Source organism: Leuresthes tenuis, unplaced genomic scaffold (assembly GCF_036924035.1).
Source record: "Leuresthes tenuis unplaced genomic scaffold, fLeuTen1.0.hap1 SCAF_19, whole genome shotgun sequence".
Lineage (NCBI taxonomy): Eukaryota > Metazoa > Chordata > Actinopteri > Atheriniformes > Atherinopsidae > Leuresthes > Leuresthes tenuis.
The window spans coordinates 1,770,001-1,796,211 of record NW_027325373.1 but is presented as its reverse complement, the minus strand read 5'-3'; the positions used below and the strand labels follow the sequence as shown (position 1 = coordinate 1,796,211).

Here is a 26,211-nt window from a genome sequence, read left to right as displayed (position 1 = left end):
GTACAAACAAGAAGATTAAAGACGTTTAACCAATTGGCTCAAAATCAAGTCGTTTTGTCCACAGGAATTCAGTATTCTTGAAGAAATGTAATCAAAACAAGAAGGCAGAGCCCAAGACTGCCAGGATGTTGCAAACTTAAAGGGGAACTCTGGTATTTTTAAACCTTATTTCTGGCAAATTATTATTTTATTTTATTTTACCCCGGTAAGAACGTCCATTTTACTCAAAGTCGTCGTCCAAATCTGATAAATATCCTGCCATGTTGCACAAAACTATCAGCAGCAAACTCTGTGTGAAGTTAGCCGACTGCCACAGAGCACGGAGTGAATAAACTGTGCTGCAGGGGGGCGTGTGGATGAAGTGGTCCCAGTAGAGTGCCTGTGTAGAAATCCCTCCGTTAGCTCTCCTATAGCTGCAAGTAGCCACATAACAGCAGCTATGAGCTAACAGAGCTATAGCACACGTTCATTCATTCATTCTTCTTAAAGTATTGGTGAAATAAAGACAGATAATGCCTTATTTAGAGGCTGCATCCTCTAAGCCCCGTTCACTCCGTTATATGGATCTCCAGTTATCTAAATATCTTCTGAAGGACGCCGACTTTCACCAAACTGTTCTCGGTGAGCAGATGAACGTATTTCATGCCAGAAATAAGGTTTAAAAATCCCAGAGCTCCCCTTTAAGGGGCCAATCCCTTCAACTTGTGGGGCAGGACTTCTCGGGGCTGATGACTGGAAACAAGCTTTATCTCACATTACATGCACAAAGCTTCCATGTCCTCTTTGTTGCTGAGAACCATTTATAAAATACATCTGATTAAAAAGGAGTTGAACATGATATTGAATCATTTTCTCTTCTGTGCATTCAGAATCTGTTCCAGCTTTAAACGTGCACGGCTGTCCCTGAGAAGTTTTAACTGAGTCGAGGGTGAGCAGCCTCAGGCAAGAACTGGTGATCTCGTTGGGAAGATTGTTTTCATATTCATAGATCTGAGCATACTAAATAAGGCAGATGTGTAGAGTTTTACATGTAATTTAGATGAACAGAGATTAGATTTTGAAGGTTTAATCAGTGTCAGCGGTAGTTATTATGTGAAGTTTACTGTGGAACCTGCTCTCAGTGTCCATCACACTTTAGCTCAGCTGTGAAACCTCACTGGCATCTGCTCAACTACCAGCTGACAAAATCTTCTTTTATCCAGTCAGCATTAGAATGAAACCACATGTTTACATTATTCATGCTACTGACAGATACATCCATAAATTTCAAAGTGTTCACACATCTATGATATGGTTCTACAAGTCGTGGCGGATGGTTTGTAACTCAGAGGCTTAAATGCAAAGCAGCAGCTGGAAACTGCAGCAGCTGGAAACTGCTGCAGACAAGATCGGGGCGTTGCTTTCTCGCCAAATCTACTTTGCAGGCTGCTCTTCTTTAACATTATAAATGCTCTCTGGTTGAGATATATCTAATGCTACAGCAGCATCTAGTCTAACCTAATTCTCTTGCAACCATGATGTTCTAACTCATGAAAATCCAGCTGCTCCGTCAATGCACAGAAAGGAACGTGCAAATGCAAAAAGGCTGAGATCCTGACTTGTACTTTGACTTTTTTTGCAGGCAGTAAGAAGAAGAAAATAAAGAAGAAGAAGAAGAGGAAGATGAATGCTATTTGTAGTGATTATAATCAGGATTTCGTACAAAAGCAGAATCCATCTAAGGTTCGAGAGAACAGTTTAGCGTAAGCAGCAGCTAGCGTAAGCAGCAACTAGCGTAAGCAGCAGCTAGCGTAAAAAAGGCTGAGATCCTGACTTGTACTTTGACTTTTTTGCAGGCAGTAAGAAGAAGAAAAGAAAGAAGAAGAAGAAGAGGAAGATGAATGCTATTTGTAGTGATTATAATCAGGATTTCGTACAAAAGCAGAATCCATCTAATGTTCGAGAGAACAGTTTAGCGTAAGCAGCAGCTAGCGTAAGCAGCAGCTAGCGTAAAAAAGGCTGAGATCCTGACTTGTACTTTGACTTTTTCTGCAGGCAGTAAGAAGAAGAAAAGAAAGAAGAAGAAGAAGAAGAGGAAGATGAATGCTATTTGTAGTGATTATAATCAGGATTTCGTACAAAAGCAGCATCCATCTAAGGTTGAGTTCTGAGGAGCTGCTTTTACAGCTTTAACCTGTTAAAACTATTTTCCTCAAAGAACGATTGAAAGGAATTTGAAAGGAAAGGAATCCCCTTAAAAAATGGAGAATGTCATTAAACAGTGAAAGGAATCTGTAAGAAATTCAAGGTCAAGGGTGCAGCCTGAATCCCTGAGATGCACTACATCAGTAGCTGATATTAGCACACGGTGAGGATGACAGTGACGCTTCTGTTGAGCACAACAACACAAAGTTACACAGTTATGTTCACTAATGTCACTTGAAACTTTACTGCACAAAAAGGAAGGCTAATGTTAACCTTCTCAAGAGGCTGTATCAGCTTCTCTGGGTTCAGAGGCATCCGAGATGGTCCATCACATATTTTGGTCAGACCAGATAATTAAGGAAGAAATGGATGCTGTGCACTCCAGAGCAGAGACAAAAATAACCATCCGGTTACAAACGAGTCCGGTAGGCAGACTCTGTGATGGTGTGGGGTAGCATCTGTGCTCTTGGAAGAGGCCATTTAGCCTTCTGTGACGGCCAAGATGACGTCTTTGCTGGGGACGTCCATGCATTCTTCAACATGACACAGCAAAACTACATGATGCACATAGTAATGGCTGCAAAAGAAAAGGGTGGAAGTATCGGACAGCAAGCCTGCTGCCGTGACCTGTCCCCAGCAGAGAATGTTGGAAAACTGTGAACTGAAAAGAGACGACTGGCGCACACTTTGAAATGTGTTTGTAGGAGGAAGGAGGCAAAATAACGTGTGAAGTGCTTCACTGCTGCGTATCTGCAGCGTCACAGTTAGGCGATAAGGCAAAAATATCATGTCACGATTTTATAAAAATAAAATCACGATTTCGATTTTATCACAATCTTAAACTGAAAAGTGAAAAACAGACAGTGTTGCAGAAGTATTTTCGGCTGGGCAGCTCGTACCGCGGGTCAACTACGTGAAGCAGACGTTTGAACGCCTCCTTTTCTACCGTCTTGAACGGTACCGATACTTTGTAAGATAAAAGCTAACTGCTTCTGTTTCCTCTTTCTATCGCTTGCTTGACTTCTCATAGGAGTGTCTTTGTCAAACGCCCGTGTTAATGTGTCTGTTTTGGTCTTAGCTAGCTGCTGCTTACGCTAGCTGCTGCTTACGCTAGCTGCTGCCTACGCTAGCTGCTGTCTACGCTAGCTGCTGCCTACGCTAGCTGCTGCCTATGCTAGCCGCTTCTTACGCTAGCCGCTTCTTACGCTAGCTGCTGCTTACGCTAGCCGCTGCTTACGCTAGCCGCTGCTTACGCTAGCCGCTGCTTACGCTAGCCGCTGCTTACGCTAGCTGCTGCTCACGCTAGCTGCTGCTCACGCTAGCTGCTGCTCACGCTAGCTGCTGCTCACGCTAGCTGCTGCTCACGCTAGCTGCTGCTTACGCTAGCTGCTGCCTCCCCTGCGGTGCCGGTGCCCCTCGCTGTTTGGCTCTTAGCATACTGTTTGGATGCTTCCTCTTCAAGTGACTGAACAGGTTCGTCCTGTTGCCACCCGACATGTGAACCGTTTCTGTTCAAACTTTGCAAATTACATTTATTTGCGCTTGATCATTTGTGGAAAATCCAAACCAACTCCATATAATGGAGGTGGAATTATTTTTAGCAACCAGCTCCTCCGTTTGGCTTTCAGCCACAGCTCTCCATGCAGCTACACACAAACAAGGAGGCGGGTAAGAAAGCGCGTCACTGCCTGTTATTTGCTGTGATTGGTCGGTCAGGTTGGTGATGTAATACATCAGCATAGAACTGCAATTTATAGAATGTGCCCGAGACGATCCACGATCTCTGCAGTTTGACAGATCGTCTTCACGAGGCAATCGTTCACGATTTAATATCTTATATCGCCCAGCCCCAGTCAGAGTACTATGGAAGAGAAGGAAACATTACCAAGGAATGAAACTTTATCACAGCATCATCTTCAGGACTGTGTTGGATGATACATGTAAAAATAAAATGAAGATGAGACAAAACTGGGATCCCACTGACTGCAGAGGAATAAAAGTGAAGACAGCTTCAAACAAAACTCCCACAAACAGCTGACCTCCTGGGGTCAATTTGCCATAAATGAGGTGCAACTGTTTCTGTAAAGTAACAGAAATCGGACAGCAGTGGAGATGTTGTAGATAACCTATTCTCTGTGTGAGTCCGCTCCATAGTACCTAGGTTTTCAATGGAGTAGTATCTCTGCTTGCTGTCGACCCGAACCGTGTCAGCGTAGGGGCTCCCCACGCCGTAGCCAATGATGTAACCTCGAACCAAGATGGTCGGGCTGAGCGGTGGAGTCCAGGACATGATGATGCTGTTGGGAAGAGGTCTGACGTGCAGAGAGCTGGGCTGGTCAGGCACCTGGCTTTCTGTGGAAAAAACAGCAGTGAAACATCACATTAACGAGGATGATGAAGATGAAGAAACCCTGCTGAGACCACTGAAGCAGGCGCTTAAAGCAGCAGTGGCTAACAAATGCTAACCATGTTAGCTGTGTAATAAGGCCTTACAAGACCTGACACTTTGTGTTATTCCTCAGCATCAGATTAGATCAGATTTGTGTGCCGTCAGTCCTCCAGGGGGGACGCTTCATTCCACTTTATTGAGTGATAATCCATGGGAATGAGATTTGCGTCTCTCTCTGTCCTGGCCAACAAACACAGTTAGCATGGATGTGTTTGCTGCTTTTACCTCAGCAGCTTCCTGCTCAACTGAACATTTTGCTCTTGCGCTTCAGCCTGAGGTCAGCGATATAAATCATTCTGAGAAGAATCATTAACCCCGTCAGTAGGTGCTTGTTTTTGTCGATCAGTTTACCTAAAAACACACATTTCTGTTGGAGTCAAAAACATGTTTTTACATTTATCTGCTTGGCTTATAAAGCATTTAATGGCTCACAGGCGGCTTATTACTTAATAGCAGCCGAGTTTTATTTTGATATTAAACAGCATGCTGTTGAATAGCTGGTGGGGGGGGGGGGGGGGGGTCTCGTTCCCTCTCAGAGGAAAGCAAAGAGACACCAAGAGCTGCTTTCTTCAGTTGGAGACGAAAGCAAAGATTTACGCTTCTGAAGATCCAGAGAAATTTTCTAAAAGCACACTGAACAGAACATTTGTCTTTCTCTCCGATCTCATAAATTTTCCATGTGAGTAAAAGGTTTCACTTCAGTGCTTCCCTCCGATATTTTCTCAAACGCTTTTTATCTCACATTACAAGCACAAAGCTTCCATGTCCTCTTTGTTGCTGAGAACCATTTATAAAATACATCTGATTAAAAAGGAGTTGAACGTGATGTTGAATCGTTTTCTCTCCTTTGCATTCAGAATCTGTTCCAGCTTTAAACGTGCACGGCTGCTTTGCTCCGATACTGTCCCTGAGAAGTTTTAACAGTGTTTGAGCAGAGTCGAGGGTGAGCAGCCTCAGGCACCAACTGGTGATCGAGATTTTTTTCATATTCATAGACTTGAGAATGCTAAATAAGGCAGACCTCAGCCTGCATTGTCTCTCCTCTCCGATCCACCTCCTCCTTTGAGACAAAACCTTTACTCCACCCAGCAGCCTCAGTCCTTTACTGGTTAAATATTAAAGGGGAACTCTGGTATTTTTAAACCTGGACCTTATTTCTGGCATGAAATACCTTCATCTGCTCACTGAGAACAGTTTGGTGAAAGTCGGCGTCCTTCGGAAGATATTTAGATAACTGGAGATCCATATAACGGAGTGAACGGGGCTTAGAGGATGCAGCCTCTAAATAAGGCATTATCTGTCTTTATTTCACCAATACTTTAAGAAGAATGAATGAATGAACGTGTGCTATAGCTCTGTTAGCTCATAGCTGCTGTTATGTGGCTACTTGCAGCTATAGGAGAGCTAAGGGAGGGATTTCTACACAGGCACTCTACTGGGCCCACTTCATCCACACGCCCCCCTGCAGCACAGTTTATTCACTCCGGTAAGAACGTCCATCTTACTCAAAGTCGTCGTTCACGTTGTCAAAATCTGATAAATATCCTGCCATGTTGCACAAAACTATCAGCAGCAAACTCTGTGTGAAGTTAGCCGACTGTCACAGAGCACGGAGTGAATAAACTGTGCTGCAGGGGGGCGTGTGGATGAAGTGGTCCCAGTAGAGAGCCTGTGTAGAAATCCCTCCGTTAGCTCTCCTATAGCTGCAAGTAGCCACATAACAGCAGCTATGAGCTAACAGAGCTATAGCACACGTTCATTCATTCATTCTTCTTAAAGTATTGGTGAAATAAAGACACATAATGCCTTATTTAGAGGCTGCATCCTCTAAGCCCCGTTCACTCCGTTATATGGATCTCCAGTTATCTAAATATCTTCCGAAGGACCCCGACTTTCACCAAACTGTTCTCAGTGAGCAGATGAACGTATTTCATGCCAGAAATAAGGTTTAAAACTACCGGAGTTCCCCTTTAAATATATGTGGTGGGACAGTGGAGGAAGTCATCAGTTGTTGTTCAGACTGCAGCGATCACACAAAGACGCTCACTTACCGTCCAGATCGTTCTCTGGCGTCTCGGCGCTGTACCACTCGCTGGCAGGACCTGTTCCATTTACAGTCATTGCTGCTACCTGGAAACTGTACTGACTGCCCTTCTCCAGACCTGCACAGCGAGAGGAAACAAGTCTTTCATGGCATCTGACATTCAGCTCATTTAAAAAACTCAAACTAAAGCCCTGCTCGTCTTCACCTCTGCTCTGGTTCCGCTAAATTTATCATAACTTGTTGTTTTCTTGTTACAGAAGCAACAGAAACGGTGAGTAAAGCAGTGATATAAATAAACGTTTTAAGGCGCTTTGTTTCCATCACCTAAACATAAGCAGCATTTGAAAGAAATATCTATTAAAATTCTATAAGAGCAAGGTTTCTACTGACAACAAGCCCTACAGCAGGCAGATTAGATTCCACATGCACACACACCAACATGCCACCGGGGAACGAACGCCGGCGCAGACGGACAGATGAAGATAACCATCGGTCGAAAATAATGAAAAGGGAGATCAGTTTCATTCAAATCCTGCAAACCTGAAATTGAAATAATAGCTGGTGGCAGTTTGAATGCAGGCACAGAGACACGTGCAGATGTTTTATGCAAATCTCCTTTCACAGCAGAAGAAGAAGAAGAAGAGGAAAAAACACGATGCAAGGCATTAAAAAACAGACACAATTCCACTGTGTCCTCCACCCACACATGTTTCCAGACACAAAGTGCAACAGTCTCACAGATTTATCTCCAGGATTTGGACGGTTTCTTTGTCTGGATTTTAAAATGTGTGTCAGTCGCCTCTTGTCATGCGAAGTGGAAACGCTCCGTTGTGTTTTCCTGCAATTCCCCAAGTTTAAATCAGTCTGACTACATGGAGTTTTTCCATCTTGTTTCATTTTTAAAGAGATATTGTGCAGGCAGAGTGGAGATATTCTGTCATTTCTCTGCATCAACACTGACCAAATTCCACTAACTCATGAAGAAGAAACTCCTTTTCATTCCTTTGTTGAAGATGCAGTATTTCCTCATGCACCATACCCTCCTATTCCAGCAGTTCTGTCATGTATTTCTTTAAGAAAACAATCAATTTACCTCAAAATCTCTGCTGTTGATTCAGTAAAGTCCGCCTCACCTGTGAACAGGTACCAGAAGTTGTTGGGTTCGATGGCCTCCTGGTCTCCCCGGCGACCGGTCTTCCTGTACCTGATCTTGTAGGCAGTGATGACGCCATTCTGGGCGCTGCGGGGGGGCGGCTGCCAGGACACCTTGATGCTCTGAGAGGCAACAAACAGCAACACAGTGTGTTCACATCAGTTGGTGCAAAAGCTGCAAACGAGGTTGATACAGTCCCACTCAGGTCTCTTTTAGGCAGTCTTTCAATCATTTATTCACAGTTTGTTGCTGTGTTCCGGGTCTCTTTGTGGCTGATGCATGTCTCAGTGAGGTAGTTCTGGGTCTTTCAGCAGTAAATGCTGCAGTGTTTTCGCTCTTTGTACTGTATTTATTTCTTAATGAGCTGTTTCAGTGTCAGAAAACAGACATATTGAGGGGAAGATAAGCGATGGGCTGAATTATAATTGACTAACCATCCTGCAGTATGAAACTAACAAGTCAAAGGTAAAATATTTCTTTATTTTTCTGTGCAAACCGGTTCTGAGAGCATAGTTAAATCAGTCAGTTGAAGGTTATCTCCTATTATCACACAGATATGACATGTTTGCAGTCATTTTCAGTCCTAGTTACTGTGCAGAAAGAGCCAGTAAATCTGATCAGTGGTCAGCAGAGAAGCTCCTTTGGCTGCTCTGGCTACACTCTAACGTCTATGTGTTTGTCTGCATGTTTGTGGGTGTGTTGAATGAATCTTAATTGCTTTATTTGCATGTTAACAACCCACCTCTGCCTCACACACACACACACACAGCAGATGTTGACGAGGCCTCCAGCGTGCCCTGCTCTGTGAGGCAGCTGCCATCAGCCATTCTGCGAATGTCGGGCTGAACATTAACGGATGAAGATTAATTCATGATAGAAGTGCATTTTGTTTGCCTCCTGATATAACTTCTGGTGCTGTTTGTGTAACTAAGACTGAAACTAATGCAAATGACAGCTTCTTTCCACCAGTTCCTGTTGTTTTTTAATCAGAGTTTAGTCCCAGCAGGGACAGCACCGTTACCCCAGTCAGGAGACCTGTGCCGTTCCACTTTTATCACGCTCCAAAAACTTTACAAGCAACATCATTTCATTACAGCCCGATGTCTGCCAGTGAGTTCATGATTAACAGGGGAGGAAACAGTTTATTCAGCTCATTTATCAGGCCTCAAAGGAGGCAAACAACACATTCTGGTTTATTGTACATCTGAAAAAAACACAGCAGGTGTAAAAAACAAAGATCAGCCATAACATTATGACCTCTGACAGGTGATTATGTTGTTACCGTGGCACCTGGCAGTGGGTGGGACACATCAGGCAGCAAGGAATCATTCTGTCCTTGAACTCGAGGTGCTTGTAGAAAAAGAATGTCCAAACTGAAGGACTTGAGTGACTGTGAAAGGGGACGATTTGTGATGGCTGAGTCACTGCATCGTCCCAACAGCAGCTTTTATGGGATGTTCCTGGTCTAACAAAAGTGGTCCATGGAAGGAAAACCAGTGAACCAACAGCAAGGTGAAGGGCAGCTAACGGAGCCAAGACTGGGTCATGTTGTCAGATCCAATTAGGAAGCTAATAGCTCAAATTGCTGAAAAAAACAACGGTGGTTCCCATAGAGACGCTGACCCGCCACATGTGGATGTTACTTTGACATGTTCCACGGACCAAAAGATTTGTTGCTGACCAGTTCCACTCCTTCCTTGAACTGGTATTCCCGTATTATTCCCTCATTATTCCCTCATTATTCCCTTATTGGTCCCTTATTATTCCGTTATTATTCCCTCATTATTCCCTCATTGGTACCTTATTATTCCCTTATTGGTCCCTTATTATTCCCTTATTGGTCCCTTATTATTCCCTCGTTATTCCCTTATTATTCCCTCGTTATTCCCTTATTATTCCCTCATTATTCCCTTATTGGTCCCTTATTATTCCCTTATTATTCCCTTATTGGTCCCTTATTATTCCCTCGTTATTCACTTATTATTCCCTCGTTATTCCCTTATTATTCCCTCATTGGTCCCTTATTATTCCCTTATTGGTCCCTTATTATTCCCTCGTTATTCCCTTATTATTCCCTCATTATTCCCTTATTATTCCCTTATTGGTCCCTTATTATTCCATTATTATTCCCTTATTATTCCCTTATTGGTCCCTTATTATTCCCTCGTTATTCCCTTATTATTCCCTCATTATTCCCTTATTATTCCCTTATTGGTCCCTTATTATTCCATTATTATTCCCTTATTATTCCCTTATTGGTCCCTTATTATTCCCTTATTATTCCCTGATTATTCCCTGATTATTCCCTCATTATTCCCTTATTGGTCCCTTATTATTCCATTATTATTCCCTTATTATTCCCTTATTGGTCCCTTATTATTCCCTTATTATTCCCTGATTATTCCCTTATTATTCCCTTATTATTCCCTTGTGGTCTCTGCCAGCAGGACGATTCGACTGTGAAAATACATCAAGAACGGTTTGGATTCAAAGTGTCGCCTCAGCGCTCAAGTTATCCAGATATCAGTCTAATCAAGCATTTGACGGTTGCCCAGGGCAACAATCCATGTGGTCCAAGCTCACAACTAACAAAACTTAGAGGATTTAGTACCGACAGCTCGAGAGTCCACACCTCGGCTTGGTTGGCTCGCCTGAACAAGCCTCAGACTATATAAAGACAGATCAGTCGTTTGAATATATGCGGTTTTGTACCAGCCAGGCAGCAACAGTGGAGGGAAAACACAGCCTAAAGCGGCAGGGCAGTCGAGTGGGAGGCCCGACAGAGTGCTGGTTCCCATATAGCTGCATGTGTATCTTTCTGTTTAATTTAAATCCATAAAATGCTGTTTTTTCCTCACCTTTGGAATTGTTCTGAAACAAAATGCTGATGTGTTGTTTTCTATATTCAATTTTCTTTCGGTTTGTTTTCTGTGATTTGAAAGGACCCAAAAATCAATAGTAATTACAAGTCTGAGCATCCTTTATATCTTAATATGTTATATCGTTGTTCTTCTGTTCCAGCATACAAAGTTTCAACTTATTTAGGATGTAAGATGTGGATTTAAGACAACCTGAAGCCATTCCTGACAGCCAATCAGAAGCCTCCGTCTCTTGTTGTCATGGCACAGATTTAAATTCCAACACTTCCTGGTGTCAGCTGTCCCTCATGCAGCCTGCAGCCTGCAGCACATCTGCTGCAGGTGTTACGGTAACACACTCAAAGTGATGGAATCTCGATCAGCTGAGGTATAAGTGATCGGGCCAAGAAGGAGATTAAATATTCAGCCAGTGTTACTATGATGGCAGCCACAGAGGAATCCATTAACATTTAGCTGCACCTGCTGCTAGCTAATTGATTAAAGAGGAGAGATGAGTTAGGAGAGGAGAGGAGACAAGGAGACAAGGGGAGAGGAGAGGAGACAAGGAAAGGGGAGAGGAGAGGAGAGGAGGAAGGGAGGGGACAAGGAGAGAGGAGACAAGGGGAGGGGAGAGGAGAGGAGACAAGGAGAGGGGAGAGGAGAGGAGACAAGGAGCGAGGAGAGGAGTTAGGAGAGGAGACAAGGAAAGGGGAGAGGAGAGGAGACAAGGGGAGAGGAGACAAGGAGATGAGAGGAGAAGAGACAAGGAGAGAGGAGAGGAGAGGAGAGGGGAGAGGAGACAAGGAGCGAGGAGAGGAGTCAAGGAAAGGGGAGAGGAGAGGAGACAAGGGGAGAGGAGACAAGGAGAGAGGAGAGGAGACAAGGAGAGGAGAGGAGAGGAGAGGAGAGGAGAGGAGAGGAGAGGAGAGGAGAGGAGAGGAGAGGAGAGGAGAGGAGAGGAGAGGAGAGGAGAGGAGAGGAGAGGAGAGGAGAGGAGAGGAGAGGAGAGGAGAGGAGAGGAGTCTCTGCATCTGTTTGCAGCTTTTACTCCATGTCCTGGAGGTCTGCTGTCTGCTCCCTGAACCCAGACCATGTCTGAGGGTCAGGAACCTTAAAAGAACCTTAAAAGAACCTTAAAAGAACCTTAACAGAACCTTAACACAGGTCTGGTTCAGTCTTTCCAACACCCTGACAGAGGATGGATCTGTGGATACAGCTGATTTCAGAGCTGACTTCACCTCTCCCCCTCATGGCATCCATCAACTCTCTCAGATGACCCAGTTTGGTGCAGCCTGAAGCATCTGAGTCTCTAAGACTTTTGAAAACCACCTGGAAAAGCCACAATCTTCCAGGCCTGCTGGACAGAGTGGCAGAAAGCTACAGGCAGGTAGAGCTGCTGCTTACCCGACCAGGATAGGTCCAGAAAGGTTCTCTGGATGTCCTCCATCAGGCCCCTCGGTGGTGTTAACTAATATCCTTCCCCTGTGTGACAACTGGCGTAGCAACCGTTTCCATTGAGACCACCGAGCGCCACCGCTCAGCCTCCCAAACCGCAAACACAGGACAGGAGGGGAAGCTGTGAATCTGAGGAAACTGCCTCATGCTTCATTACCTAATTAGCCACTCTGACAGAACACTGTTGGATGTGTGGTCTCCATGGAGACGATACAGAAGCAAAATTCATGTTGCAACAACTCCCACAAAGCCACAAGGAGGTAAAGCATCCATGAAGGACGACAACTGTAAAAGTCCTCTGCCTCCTCAGCCTGAGCTTCCTTTATCGCCCTGTAAATATACAGCTGGCTACTTTATTAAGTTCACTTTGTTTAAAATGCAATATATAATACCATCTGATAGATTTAACTCTTCCCTTGTTGCTGACTAAATTAAACCACTGGATTGGGACCAGAACCATTTTCTTTCCATACGTTGATTTTACGGTGAGATGCTGTAAAATCAGATAAATGTCAAGAACAAAAATCCCTCCTGCAGCTGCTTTGTATTCAGAAGAAAGCCGACAGTGTAAAGCAGCAGGGAAAGTGGCCTGTGGCCTCATTCAAACAAGAGCAGGGCTTCTTTCACACTTAGCTTCCCCACAGAGGACACAAAGAACGTCTCAGGAAGCTCTGCAGAGATGAAGATCAGAATCAGAGCCAATAATAACCAAAGAGCACTGATGATGAAACCTCAGCTGCACAAACATCTCTTACACTGTCACATGTGCTCCAGCAGCATCATTCATGCATGATTACAATCAAAGGGAGTTTGGGCTGTTTCATCATCAGCCACACAGCAGCGGTCTTCCCTCTCTGTGACGTTTGAGAAGGAACGATAACGCCCTTTTATGATATTATAATTTAACTTAGCGAAGAAAGGGCTCGGCTTACCGGGCCAACTATGTCGAGCACTTGGATGCATGCATGAGAATCCTAACCTGAAGGAAGGAAATGTCTTTCAGGAGTTTCACAGTGGATTTTTAGTCCATCTTCCACCTCCGTTTACCCTTAAGTGTAAAAATCTGAGCTAATCAGGAGCCAAAGTGGACAAATCTACTTTGTGTCACGGTTTATTTTCCGTTCCAGGTCTTGTCATTTCCTGTTTTATTTTGAAAATCTCTGACCTTCTCCTCTCCTTTCAGGTATCTTGCCCTTCCTCTCATGTCTTCCCTGATTCCCAAAGTGTTTCCACCTGTTCCCTTTGTTCCTTCATGTGCTCAAATAGTCTGTTTCCCTTGTCTTGTGCCAGTATGTTGCCTCATTTAGAGCTTCATTACCAGCCTCTTGTCTTGTCTCCATGATCCCAGGAGCCTGCAGTGAGCAACTCTCCTGCAGTACACCTTGCTTTGTAATTTATTCTTGTTCCATAGCCTTAGTTTATTTATTGAACGGTAAGTTTCATAGCTTTGTTTTTCCTCCGTTTGACGGAGTGATTTTTCGTTGTAACCATTCAAAGTCGCCTCCGTTAAAGGAGAGCTTTCAGTTAAAGTTAAAGTTTCATAGAACCTCTGTTTTGAAAGAGTGCGCCTTTGTTTTATTCCGCCTCACTTCGAGAGCGAGTCTTTGCTTTGTTAAGAGTTCGTAGCTTTTGGTTTTCCTCCCGTTGTGGAGAGATTTTATGTTTGCCGCGCTCCTCCTCCCTCGTAGATACGGAGGAGAGCGCTTAGGCGTTTGTAGCCTTTTCTTTTGCCCTGCAGTGCCGCGTTCTGTCTTGTGTTTGGTTATTTATAATAAAACCCTCTTGAAACCACGACCCTGCGTCCTGAATCCCTCTCTGGTAACTGACATCGAGCACTTGGATGCATGCATGAGAATCCTAACCTGAAGGAAGGAAATGTCTTTCAGGAGTTTCACAGTGAATTTTTAGTCCATCTTCAACCTCCGTTTACCCTTAAGTGTAAAAATCTGAGCTGATCAGGAGCCAAAGTGGACAAATCTACTTTGTGATGGAGTGAAACTGAGTGTTGGGGACAAAGGGGATCATCTTGTGCAGCTGTCCAGTTCATGTTGTCTCCGGAGCCTGAAAAATGCTCATCTGTGGAGGCTGACAGCAACAGAGATTTATAAAAACACATCCTAACTATGAGGAGCCATACCAGCACCTTTCTCCAGCTCTGAATCCTGCAGTGAACCAACACAAGTTCATCCTCCCGCTCCACCAGAAGTCAGTGACATTCAAAAAATAATCTGCTTTCACTCCAGTTTCCCTCTCCATCTCCGGGGAGCAGTTCTGGAATATGATTACACTGGAGAATCATTCATTTCCTCTCTTAACAGTTTAATTATTCTACACATTTTTGACTTGTTTGCACATGAGTTTAACCTCATATGTTCCACAAACTCAAACGTTTAAACTCCTTCTACGACCTGAATGGAATTAAATCCAACAGACGTTCATCTTAAATCATTTGGAGCAAAGATCTGAAGATATAACATTCACTAATATAAACTGTGGCCACACAAACGCATAAAACATTTCTGTGTTCTTAACAGCATTTTAGCATCTGTAATATCCTGGAAAACAACAAAACTACGCTCATGACTCCTGTCGAAATGCCTCCTGTCGTCCAGGAAAAAAAGCCCATTTTGGCCTTTTTTGTGTCTCATCCGTTGGTGAAAAAGCCTGTGAAGGAATAAATCCCCAGTACATTTAAAAGTACCGTCCCTGTCGCTGTATTTGGACTCGTGCTGCTGAGTAATTTGACCATCGATGGATGAAAAAGCTTCCAAGGAAAGACCAAACTTTAAACTGCAATAAGAATTAATTCAGTGGATTGCTTCTGTTTCAGTATGCGGAGCTGCAGTGTGAGAGCTGCATACAGAGCACCTCATCCACCCTGTGACCTCCACACGCACGTGCACACACACACACGTGCACACACACACACACGTGCACACACACAGTCAATGTGATTGCAGCTCTCACCCAGAGGACAAGAACAAACAATCACAGATTGAATTCAGGGAGTGTTTACTCACCTGGATCTGTGTGTGTGTGTGTGTGTGCACGTGTGTGTGTGTGTGCACGTGTGTGTGTGCGTGCACGTGCGGTAATGCCCTCTGGGTAAAAGCAGCAATCACACGGAGGGCAGAATGTCTCTATTTGCTCGGTAACATAACGTTCACCGGCGTGTGCTCAGAAAACAAACAGCTTTCTGGGTTTAGAAGACGCTGTCGGCTCTATTTGCACAGCTAAAAAAAAGTGTTCAACAAAAAAAAGTGTTCAACATCTGATACAAGTCTGGACGTTTTGGTTTTTCAAAGCTGATTCTGAACTGATCTGAAGCACGTTTAAGTGAAAGCATAAAAAGTGCAGATTATGGATATATTATCCATCTTTTTTCCATAACTACCCCTCACTTCCAACCGATTACACATATTTACACAGAAATACACACACACATATACATATATATATATATAGATATATACATATTTGTATATAAGGGGCAGGATGCCCCGGGAACTTTATAAATACAAATAAATGGATCTGTGCTGGAATCACTGGTCCAATCAGACTAATTCATTAATTATTTGCCTAATTAGGAGTTGTGCGCCTGCCAAAGGGGGCGGAGTTTCAGGTGATGTGAAAATGATGTTTGTTTAGTGTCTGAAGGTGTAATTATCTTATTAGGCTGATGAAAAACACCAGAGTGAGGGAATATGCAGAGATTCCTGTTAAACGTGTGAGGAAAGAGGCGGAGGAGGCACCTGGAGTCAGGCATCAAACTGAAAGAAAATGTAAAGAAAGGCTGAATTCTGCAGAGCAGGAATGAGTGAGAAGAGCAAGTATTTAAAATGAATTATTGAATGACTGCATGAATTATCAGAGGTTTAACTAGAGGTCTAACTAAAACAGTGAATAATTAAATATTAGATCAAATGTAAAGAAGTTAAAGAACCAAATTATATCAGAATGTTTGAATAAATGAAACTATAAGTGCAGTAAAATATAGACAATGCATCTTTGTATGTGTGTGTGTTTGGAGGGGGGGGGGACCTCTGAACGTCCTCCAGCACCAAACTCCCTCCCAGAAACCTTTTGAACAAACTTCTTCTGTGCTTCACGACGTAAACAAACACTTCTTCCATATTTCAGCTTTACACATTTACAGAACTGTGCATAACTGTCAGGTTTCAGTTTCTGCTACAGCTACAAATTATGGCCCAGAGGACACGAACTGGGAGTTTCTATAATGAACTTGGATAAACATGTCAAATCAAATCAAAGTCAGATAAACACTTGGTTTAATATTGACGAGTCTCCTGCTTCTCCTGCAGGGATTTAATGGAAAGTTTGATATGTTTATGTTTCTGTTTCTGTATTTATCAGACTTACAAATGAAGATATAACAGCTTTATAAAAAGCTAACAATAAGCTCCATAGAAGGAACCCAGGAGTCCGACTCTGTCAGAGGGGACAGAGTAGAGATAGGGTGCAGGCATAGAAGGAAGAGCAGAAAGATAAAGAGCAGAGATAGAGGGGGGAGGGAAGTACAAGGTAGGTGCTGGGATAGGAGATGCTCTCTGAAGAGCTGGGTTTTCAGGAGCTTCTTGATAGTTCCAACATGCAGGATTGCTTCTTTAGGCTTTTCCTGGATGAGAAGCTGAGGTTATAGTTTGAGTTTGATGCTCCCAGAATCCACTCCTGATACCGACTCAGACAGCTGCAATGACCTGATCTGGATTCTCCAGGGAATTCTGGGTAAAATCCCCCCACAGACACAGTGTAAACTGCAGAGCTCTGTGTTTAACCTTCTGTTCAACACACACAGACTCTGCCAGGGAGACGCCACCGACTGCAAATAAGTTGGGAAAATGTCTGAAAACTTGGTCTGACGGCACAAAGTTGACTAGAGCTGAAAGATTTTCTCCTTCGGCAACAACTTGCAGAGAAACTGACTGCAGCAAGACGAGCAGCTGCACTGCAGGACTGTGACAGCTGAAGAGTGATGCTGCAGAGTTCAGTTTGCATGGAGTTCTATCTTTTTAAAACATATATTTTCCAATAAAATAAATAACTGATGACTTTTACTTTGACTTTGTTTGTTTGACACGACAAAAGTCTGCAAACCAGCTGACTTCAGGAGCTACTGCACCTGGATGTGATGCTTCCACCACAGCATGTGTCTCTGCCATCATAAGTTACTGTTGCCCACCAGGCTCTCCGTGCTCGCATCCCTCGCTGCTACTTTGCAACGCGCCGACGCTCTCTTTCACAAACACAGTCTGCACACCAGAAGTTAATGTAAGCTGATGAAGATAAAGGAAAAGCAAACTCCACAATCCAACAGAGCAAACCCTACAAAACACTTTGGTTTCTGCAGCATCGTAGTCTGTTTATGGGTATTTACCTTTCCAGCTAGCTTGGAAAGTCCGACCTTTTTTCTGCCAAACAGCAGCTGTCCTCAGTTCTCACAGAAGATGGTGTCGGGTCGGTGGATGTTCTTAGGATTTTGGGGCAAATTTGTCCATTTTGTTGGCTAAATCAACCACTGTGCTAATTTAACAGCGAGAGTCTCAGTGGGTGCTCCAGAGTTTCTGTGGGTGTTCCAGAGGTTCTGTGGGTGCTCCAGAGTTTCTGTGGGTGCTCCAGAGTTTCTGTGGGTGCTCCAGAGTTTCTGTGGGTGCTCCAGAGTTTCTGTGGGTGCTCCAGAGTTTCTGTGGGTGCTCCAGAGGTTCTGTGGGTGCTCCAGAGTTTCTGTGGGTGCTCCAGAGTTTCCGTGGGTGTTCCAGAGGTTCTGTGGGTGCTCCAGAGTCTCAGTGGGTGCTCCAGAGTTTCTGTGGGTGCTCCAGAGGTTCCGTGGGTGCTCCAGAGTTTCTGTGGGTGCTCCAGAGTTTCTGTGGGTGCTCCAGAGTTTCCGTGGGTGCTCCAGAGTTTCCGTGGGTGCTCCAGAGTTTCCGTGGGTGCTCCAGAGTTTCCGTGGGTGCTCCAGAGTTTCTGTGGGTTCTCCAGAGTTTCTGTGGGTGTTCCAGAGTTTCTGTGGGTGCTCCAGAGTTTCTGTGGGTGATCCAGAGTTTCTGTGGGTGCTCCAGAGTTTCTGTGGGTGCTCGGGAGTTTCTGTGGGTGCTCGGGAGTTTCTGTGGGTGCTCCAGAGTTTCTGTGGGTGCTCCAGAGTTTCTGTGGGTGCTCCAGAGTTTCTGTGGGTGCTCCAGAGTTTCTGTGGGTGCTCGGGAGTTTCTGTGGGTGTTCCGGAGTTTCTGTGGGTGCTCCAGAGTTTCTGTGGGTGCTCCAGAGTTTCTGTGGGTGCTCCAGAGTTTCTGTGGGTGCTCCAGAGTTTCTGTGGGTGCTCGGGAGTTTCTGTGGGTGTTCCAGAGTTTCTGTGGGTGCTCCAGAGTTTCTGTGGGTGTTCCAGAGTTTCTGTGGGTGCTCCAGAGTTTCTGTGGGTGCTCCAGAGTTTCTGTGGGTGCTCCAGAGTTTCTGTGGGTGCTCCAGAGTTTCTGTGGGTGCTCGGGAGTTTCTGTGGGTGCTCCAGAGTTTCCGTGGGTGTTCCAGAGTTTCCGTGGGTGCTCCAGAGTCTCAGTGGGTGCTCCAGAGTTTCCGTGGGTGTTCCAGAGGTTCCGTGGGTGCTCCAGAGTTTCCGTGGGTGCTCCAGAGTTTCCGTGGGTGCTCCAGAGTTTCTGTGGGTGCTCCAGAGTTTCTGTGGGTTCTCCAGAGTTTCTGTGGGTGCTCCAGAGTTTCTGTGGGTGATCCAGAGTTTCTGTGGGTGCTCCGGAGTTTCTGTGGGTGCTCGGGAGTTTCTGTGGGTGCTCCGGAGTTTCTGTGGGTGCTCCAGAGTTTCTGTGGGTGCTCCAGAGTTTCTGTGGGTGCTCCAGAGTTTCTGTGGGTGCTCGGGAGTTTCTGTGGGTGTTCCAGAGTTTCTGTGGGTGCTCCAGAGTTTCTGTGGGTGCTCCAGAGTTTCTGTGGGTGCTCCAGAGTTTCTGTGGGTGATCCAGAGGTTCTGTGGGTGCTCGGGAGTTTCTGTGGGTGCTCCAGAGTTTCTGTGGGTGCTCCAGAGTTTCTGTGGGTGCTCGGGAGTTTCTGTGGGTGCTCGGGAGTTTCTGTGGGTGTTCCAGAGTTTCTGTGGGTGCTCCAGAGTTTCTGTGGGTGCTCCAGAGTTTCTGTGGGTGCTCCAGAGTTTCTGTGGGTGCTCCAGAGTTTCTGTGGGTGATCCAGAGGTTCTGTGGGTGCTCCAGAGTTTCCGTGGGTGTTCCAGAGGTTCTGTGGGTGCTCCAGAGTTTCCGTGGGTGCTCCAGAGTCTCAGTGGGTGCTCCAGAGTTTCTGTGGGTGTTCAAGAGTTTCTGTGGGTGCTCGGGAGTTTCTGTGGGTGCTCCAGAGTCTCAGTGGGTGCTCCAGAGTTTCTGTGGGTGCTCCAGAGTTTCTGTGGGTTCTCCAGAGTTTCTGTGGGTGCTCCAGAGTTTCTGTGGGTTCTCCAGAGTTTCTGTGGGTGTTCCAGAGTTTCTGTGGGTGCTCCAGAGTTTCTGTGGGTGATCCAGAGTTTCTGTGGGTGCTCCAGAGTTTCTGTGGGAGCTCCAGAGTTTCTGTGGGTGCTCCAGAGTTTCTGTGGGTGTTCCAGAGTTTCTGTGGGTGCTCCAGAGTTTCTGTGGGTGCTCCAGAGTTTCTGTGGGTGCTCCAGAGTTTCTGTGGGAGCTCGGGAGTTTCTGTGGGTGCTCCAGAGTTTCTGTGGGAGCTCGGGAGTTTCTGTGGGTGCTCCAGAGTTTCTGTGGGTGTTCCAGAGTTTCTGTGGGTGTTCCAGAGTTTCTGTGGGTGATCCAGAGTTTCTGTGGGTGCTCCAGAGTTTCTGTGGGTGATCCAGAGTTTCTGTGGGTTCTCCAGAGTTTCTGTGGGAGCTCCAGAGTTTCTGTGGGTGCTCCAGAGTTTCTGTGGGTGCTCCAGAGTTTCTGTGGGTGCTCGGGAGTTTCTGTGGGTGCTCCAGAGTCTCAGTGGGTGCTCCAGAGTTTCTGTGGGTGCTCCCGAGTTTCTGTGGGTGCTCGGGAGTTTCTGTGGGTGTTCCAGAGTTTCTGTGGGTGCTCCAGAGTTTCTGTGGGAGCTCCAGAGTTTCTGTGGGTGCTCCAGAGTTTCTGTGGGTGCTCCAGAGTTTCTGTGGGTGATCGGGAGTTTCTGTGGGTGCTCCAGAGTTTCTGTTGGTGTTCCAGAGTTTCTGTGGGTGTTCCAGAGTTTCTGTGGGTGTTCCAGAGGTTCTGTGGGTGTTCCAGAGGTTCTGTGGGTGCTCCAGAGTTTCTGTGGGTGTTCCAGAGTTTCTGTGGGTGCTCCAGAGTTTCTGTGGGTGCTCCAGAGTTTCTGTGGGTGTTCCAGAGTTTCTGTGGGTTCTCCCGAGTTTCTGTGGGTTCTCCCGAGTTTCTGTGGGTTCTCCAGAGTTTCTGTGGGTTCTCCAGAGTTTCTGTGGGTTCTCCAGAGTTTCTGTAGGTGCTCCAGAGTCTCAGTGGGTGATCCAGAGTCTCAGTGGGTTCTCCGGCCCTTAAGCACCCACGGAATTGGCGCTTATGTTACTCCAAAGTTCAGCTTGTAGTTGCTTTAGAGTCTAAATCACTTCTGATATATCTAACGCTTCATTTCTCTAAGTTTCATTGGCTTCAAAGTGAGAAACTGCTGTTTGTGAAGGTAACATCTTCCTGACATTTACAGTAAAACCTGGTTTGAAATATCCTACAAATGGAGTTCCATTAACCATAAATACAGAGGGTTACTTCCTTTGTGTAAAAAGTCTTTTTCTGTGCTCCAAAAGCATCTTAAGTGCAAAATATCACTGTGACATTTTAAAGCAAAGTCAGGTTAACCCCACAAAGAGTCACGAAGGCAGCTTAAAACCACGAACTGTGAGGTTTAGACTGACCGTGTGCAGCTTGATAAACTGTGTAACACTACCAAATACCTGAAAGAATATAATGATGATATGACTGGAGGCTGCTCTGTTTTACACACCTTATGCTGTCAAACTGTTGCCATGAGGAAAAGATCCTCTTAACGTCCTTTTTAAAGATCCTAAAACGATGTAATAAGGTTTGAGACACACTGTGGAGGTTCTGCTTTGTGTCTTTAAACTGTTTGCTGCTCTTTCCTCTCACTGGGAGTAGATTAGGCTGCAGAACTGCCAGAGAGTCAGGACTTTGTCTGGTACAGATAACCCTGCCTCTCCCAGTTTGGATATTCAGGTTTTTAAATGTGCATCATGAGGTTTTCAGCAGATTTGACATCACTGATCGATCAGTCTTCACCCAAGAGCTGATGAGAGGAGAAATATCAATCACACGAGGAAAAATGATGAGACAGAAACTAAATGAGGTCAACTCTCCACAGGCAGCCCGAACCTCCTCTTTATGGACATAAATTATGAGCCTCTAACGCAGTCTCTGGAAACATTCATCAAACCCTCTGCTGCTGCTTTCTGACAAAGGTGAAAGAACTGATTCCAGATGCTTCATTTTGCTTCATGGAACTTTGAAAGACTCACGGGAGCCTCAGGGTGGATTTCTGTTCCACTATTTATTCTGGCACTGCTCAATGTGGTCAGCTCTTTGTGGCGTTTGGTATATTTGGAAAGCAGCCAAAGCGTCACATTGTTGAGAAAACAGCGTTTGTTACATTTCTATTAGGAAAAACTGAATTGATCACAATTAAAAATGATTCTCACAGCTGCTGGACACAGTCCCTTTTCCTCCAGGCATCATCCCTGCCTCCTATTTGATCCCCCTGTCCAACCCAAAAAGGTAAGGATCAGCTTCTGGGAGAAGGTCCTGCATGGATCAGGACCCCTGACCTAATTGTCCACTCTGTCAGACGTCATTTGTGTTTTTATGGCATCAAACGTCATTGTTGTGTATGGATTATGTGTGAATCAGAGCATGAAAACATGCTGTCTCCTCCTCCTCATGGTTTTAATTACAGAAATCATTTGAGCAACTTGGACAGTAAACAGGGCAAACATGAATTAATAGGGAATAAGAGGAAAAACATGTATTCGTGCCCTTGTTAGGATCCCATCAATCAGTAAATGAGGCCAGATCACTGGAGAGCAACTGCTGACTTATGATTGTGCCACAATTCAGATGTGTGTCTGAATCAACTGCCAGCAGGGAAAAAGTTATGGAAAGTTGGACTGTTAGCTTGTTTAAAAAGCCCACTTAGAATTTAACATTATCTCCTTAATGTTTAGATTTGTACAACCTCCACAATGGAACAGTTTGTGTAGGTTTGCTGCTGCAGGATGAGGAAACAAAGGAATGTAGTTAGATAATAATTTATTCATACCCAAAGAGAAGTGATATTGTTGCAGTTTAACTTAAAAGGTGTGATAAAATATGAATTATAAGGCACTTCATGCCTACATTTAACAGCCACAAACACACATGCAAGCAGGAAGGAAGTGATAGTCAAAGGTCTAAATCTGCAGGCTGTCGTGCAACAGCTTGCATCAACAGTTCTTTCATTTTACTTCTTAATTCACCTCATCACTGGTTAATGTTAAAGGAAATTCAGCGTTTCCACACCTGAGCTCGCATGAAGCCTGTGTGACATATTTCATTTCATCCTCACTTGATAAATAAGTCCACTGTGTCCCTCTGAGCCTGACCTTAGAAGAACTACATATCTGACAAAGTTTAAGAGAAGAAGAACTACAGATCTGACAAAGTCTAAGAGAAGAAGAACTACAGATCTGACAAAGTCAAGGAGAAGAAGAACTACAGATCTGACAAAGTCTAAGAGAAGAAGAACTACATATCTGAGAAAGTCAAGGAGAAGAAGAACTACATATCTGACAAAGTCTAAGAGAAGAAGAACTACATATGTGACAAAGTTTAAGAGAAGAAGAACTACATATCTGACAAAGTCTAAGAGAAGAAGAACTACATATCTGACAAAGTCTAAGAGAAGAAGAACTACATATCTGACAAAGTCTAAGAGAAGAAGAACTACATATCTGACAAAGTCTAAGAGAAGAAGAACTACATATCTGACAAAGTCTAAGAGAAGAAGAACTACATATCTGACAAAGTCAAGGAGAAGAAGAACTCCATATCTGACAAATTCTAAGAGAAGAAGAACTACATATCTGACAAAGTCAAGGAGAAGAAGAACTACATATCTGACAAAGTCTAAGAGAAGAAGAACTCCATATCTGACAAAGTCTAAGAGAAGAAGAACTACATATCTGACAAAGTCTAAGAGAAGAAGAACTACATATCTGACAAAGTCTAAGAGAAGAAGAACTACATATCTGACAAAGTCTAAGAGAAGAAGAACTACATATCTGACAAAGTCTAGGAGAAGAAGAACTACATATCTGACAGTCTAAGAGAAGAAGAACTACATATCTGACAAAGTCTAAGAGAAGAAGAACTACATATCTGACAAAGTCTAAGAGAAGAAGAACTACATATCTGACAAAGTCGAAGAGAAGAAGAACTATAGATCTGACAAAGTCTAAGAGAAGAACTACAGATCTGACAAAGTCAAGGAGAAGAAGAACTACATATCTGACAAAGTCTAAGAGAAGAAGAACTACATATCTGACAAAGTCAAGGAGAAGAAGAACTACATATCTGACAAAGTCTAAGAGAAGAAGAACTACATATCTGACAAAGTCAAGGAGAAGAAGAACTACATATCTGACAAAGTCTAAGAGAAGAAGAACTACATATCTGACAAAGTCTAAGAGAAGAAGAACTACATATCTGACAAAGTCTAAGAGAAGAAGAACTACATATCTGACAAAGTCTAAGAGAAGAAGAACTACAGATCTGACAAAGTCTAAGAGAAGAAGAACTACATATCTGACAAAGTCAAGGAGAAGAAGAACTACATATCTGACAAAGTCTAAGAGAAGAAGAACTACAGATCTGACAAAGTCTAAGAGAAGAAGAACTACATATCTGACAAAGTCAAGGAGAAGAAGAACTACATATCTGACAAAGTCTAAGAGAAGAAGAACTATAGATCTGACAAAGTCGAGGAAAAGAAGAACTACATATCTGACAAAGTCTAAGAGAAGAAGAACTACATATCTGACAAAGTCTAAGAGAAGAAGAACTACATATCTGACAAAGTCTAAGAGAAGAAGAACTACAGATCTGACAAAGTCAAGGAGAAGAAGAACTATAGATCTGACAAAGTCAAGGAGAAGAAGAACTACATATCTGACAAAGTCTAAGAGAAGAAGAACTACAGATCTGACAAAGTCTAAGAGAAGAAGAACTACATATCTGACAAAGTCAAGGAGAAGAACTACATATCTGACAAAGTCTAAGAGAAGAAGAACTACATATCTGACAAAGTCAAGGAGAAGAAGAACTATAGATCTGACAAAGTCTAAGAGAAGAACTACAGATCTGACAAAGTCAAGGAGAAGAAGAACTACATATCTGACAAAGTCTAAGAGAAGAAGAACTACATATCTGACAAAGTCAAGGAGAAGAAGAACTACATATCTGACAAAGTCTAAGAGAAGAAGAACTACATATCTGACAAAGTCAAGGAGAAGAAGAACTACATATCTGACAAAGTCTAAGAGAAGAAGAACTACATATCTGACAAAGTCAAGGAGAAGAAGAACTACATATCTGACAAAGTCTAAGAGAAGAAGAACTACATATCTGACAAAGTCTAAGAGAAGAAGAACTACATATCTGACAAAGTCTAAGAGAAGAAGAACTACATATCTGACAAAGTCTAAGAGAAGAAGAACTACAGATCTGACAAAGTCTAAGAGAAGAAGAACTACATATCTGACAAAGTCAAGGAGAAGAAGAACTACATATCTGACAAAGTCTAAGAGAAGAAGAACTACAGATCTGACAAAGTCTAAGAGAAGAAGAACTACATATCTGACAAAGTCAAGGAGAAGAAGAACTACATATCTGACAAAGTCTAAGAGAAGAAGAACTATAGATCTGACAAAGTCGAGGAAAAGAAGAACTACATATCTGACAAAGTCTAAGAGAAGAAGAACTACATATCTGACAAAGTCTAAGAGAAGAAGAACTACAGATCTGACAAAGTCAAGGAGAAGAAGAACTATAGATCTGACAAAGTCAAGGAGAAGAAGAACTACATATCTGACAAAGTCTAAGAGAAGAAGAACTACATATCTGACAAAGTCAAGGAGAAGAAGAACTACATATCTGACAAAGTCTAAGAGAAGAAGAACTATAGATCTGACAAAGTCGAGGAAAAGAAGAACTACATATCTGACAAAGTCTAAGAGAAGAAGAACTACAGATCTGACAAAGTCTAAGAGAAGAAGAACTACATATCTGACAAAGTCAAGGAGAAGAACTACATATCTGACAAAGTCTAAGAGAAGAAGAACTACATATCTGACAAAGTCAAGGAGAAGAAGAACAACACGGATGCTTGTTTTGAGGAGAGACTTCGCAGCAGAATCACTATTCTCCACACCTCTATGATGCACTGTGGACTGACTAAAGCCCGTTCAAAGGACATTTTGGGGCTGCTGACCCAAAAGGTCCAGTTGGTTTGCACACATGGTCACAAAAACCATTTGCCCAGAGTATTTAAATATACATGTATGAGGGTTGGCAATCATGTCATAGGAAAGAAACCATTCTAGAGCTTTGGCTGTGACACCACAGCAGTGGATAAACTTTAGCACTGTGGACTGTGGACTTACCCGTGACAGCACAACCTCTAAGGTGATGTTCTGGGGAGGGGCGTTGGGCACTGCAGAGACAGACATAAAAATCACTGAACAAACAAGTCCAAAAGTCAGTTTAAAACTTCAGATCACAGTGGTCATCATTTGCATCATTAACCAGTTCCTATAATTAAGAAGGTAGAAGTAAAAATGAACAATAAAAGCAAAGAGAAAGACTGTTAAATAAGGATAATAAGAGATAAACAGGCAGATGGATGAGAGACAACAGAGGAAAGAAAGATTAAGGAGGTGAAGAAAAGCAAAAATAATCAACATAACGGGGAGAAAGCTGGTGGGAAGAGACTGGTGGGTGGGGGGGGCGTGAAAACAAAACAAAGACTCAGCATCAAAAGTGGTAGAAGAGTGTTTACAGGC

At 43.8% G+C, this 26,211-nt stretch overlaps 1 protein-coding gene across 2 annotated transcripts in view; it reads right to left on the bottom strand.

Annotated features, from left to right (window-relative positions):
* Positions 1-26,211, bottom strand: part of dcc (DCC netrin 1 receptor) — a 277,918-nt gene that overhangs the window by 82,280 nt on the left and 169,427 nt on the right. For both annotated transcript variants that reach the window (XM_072372603.1, XM_072372604.1), the window contains exons 12-15: positions 25,813-25,862; positions 7,811-7,952; positions 6,685-6,795; positions 4,342-4,536 (exon numbers count right to left, since the gene is read on the bottom strand). In XM_072372603.1, coding sequence (XP_072228704.1) covers positions 4,342-4,536; positions 6,685-6,795; positions 7,811-7,952; positions 25,813-25,862 — 498 coding nt within the window. The remainder of the gene's footprint in view (positions 1-4,341; positions 4,537-6,684; positions 6,796-7,810; positions 7,953-25,812; positions 25,863-26,211) is intronic.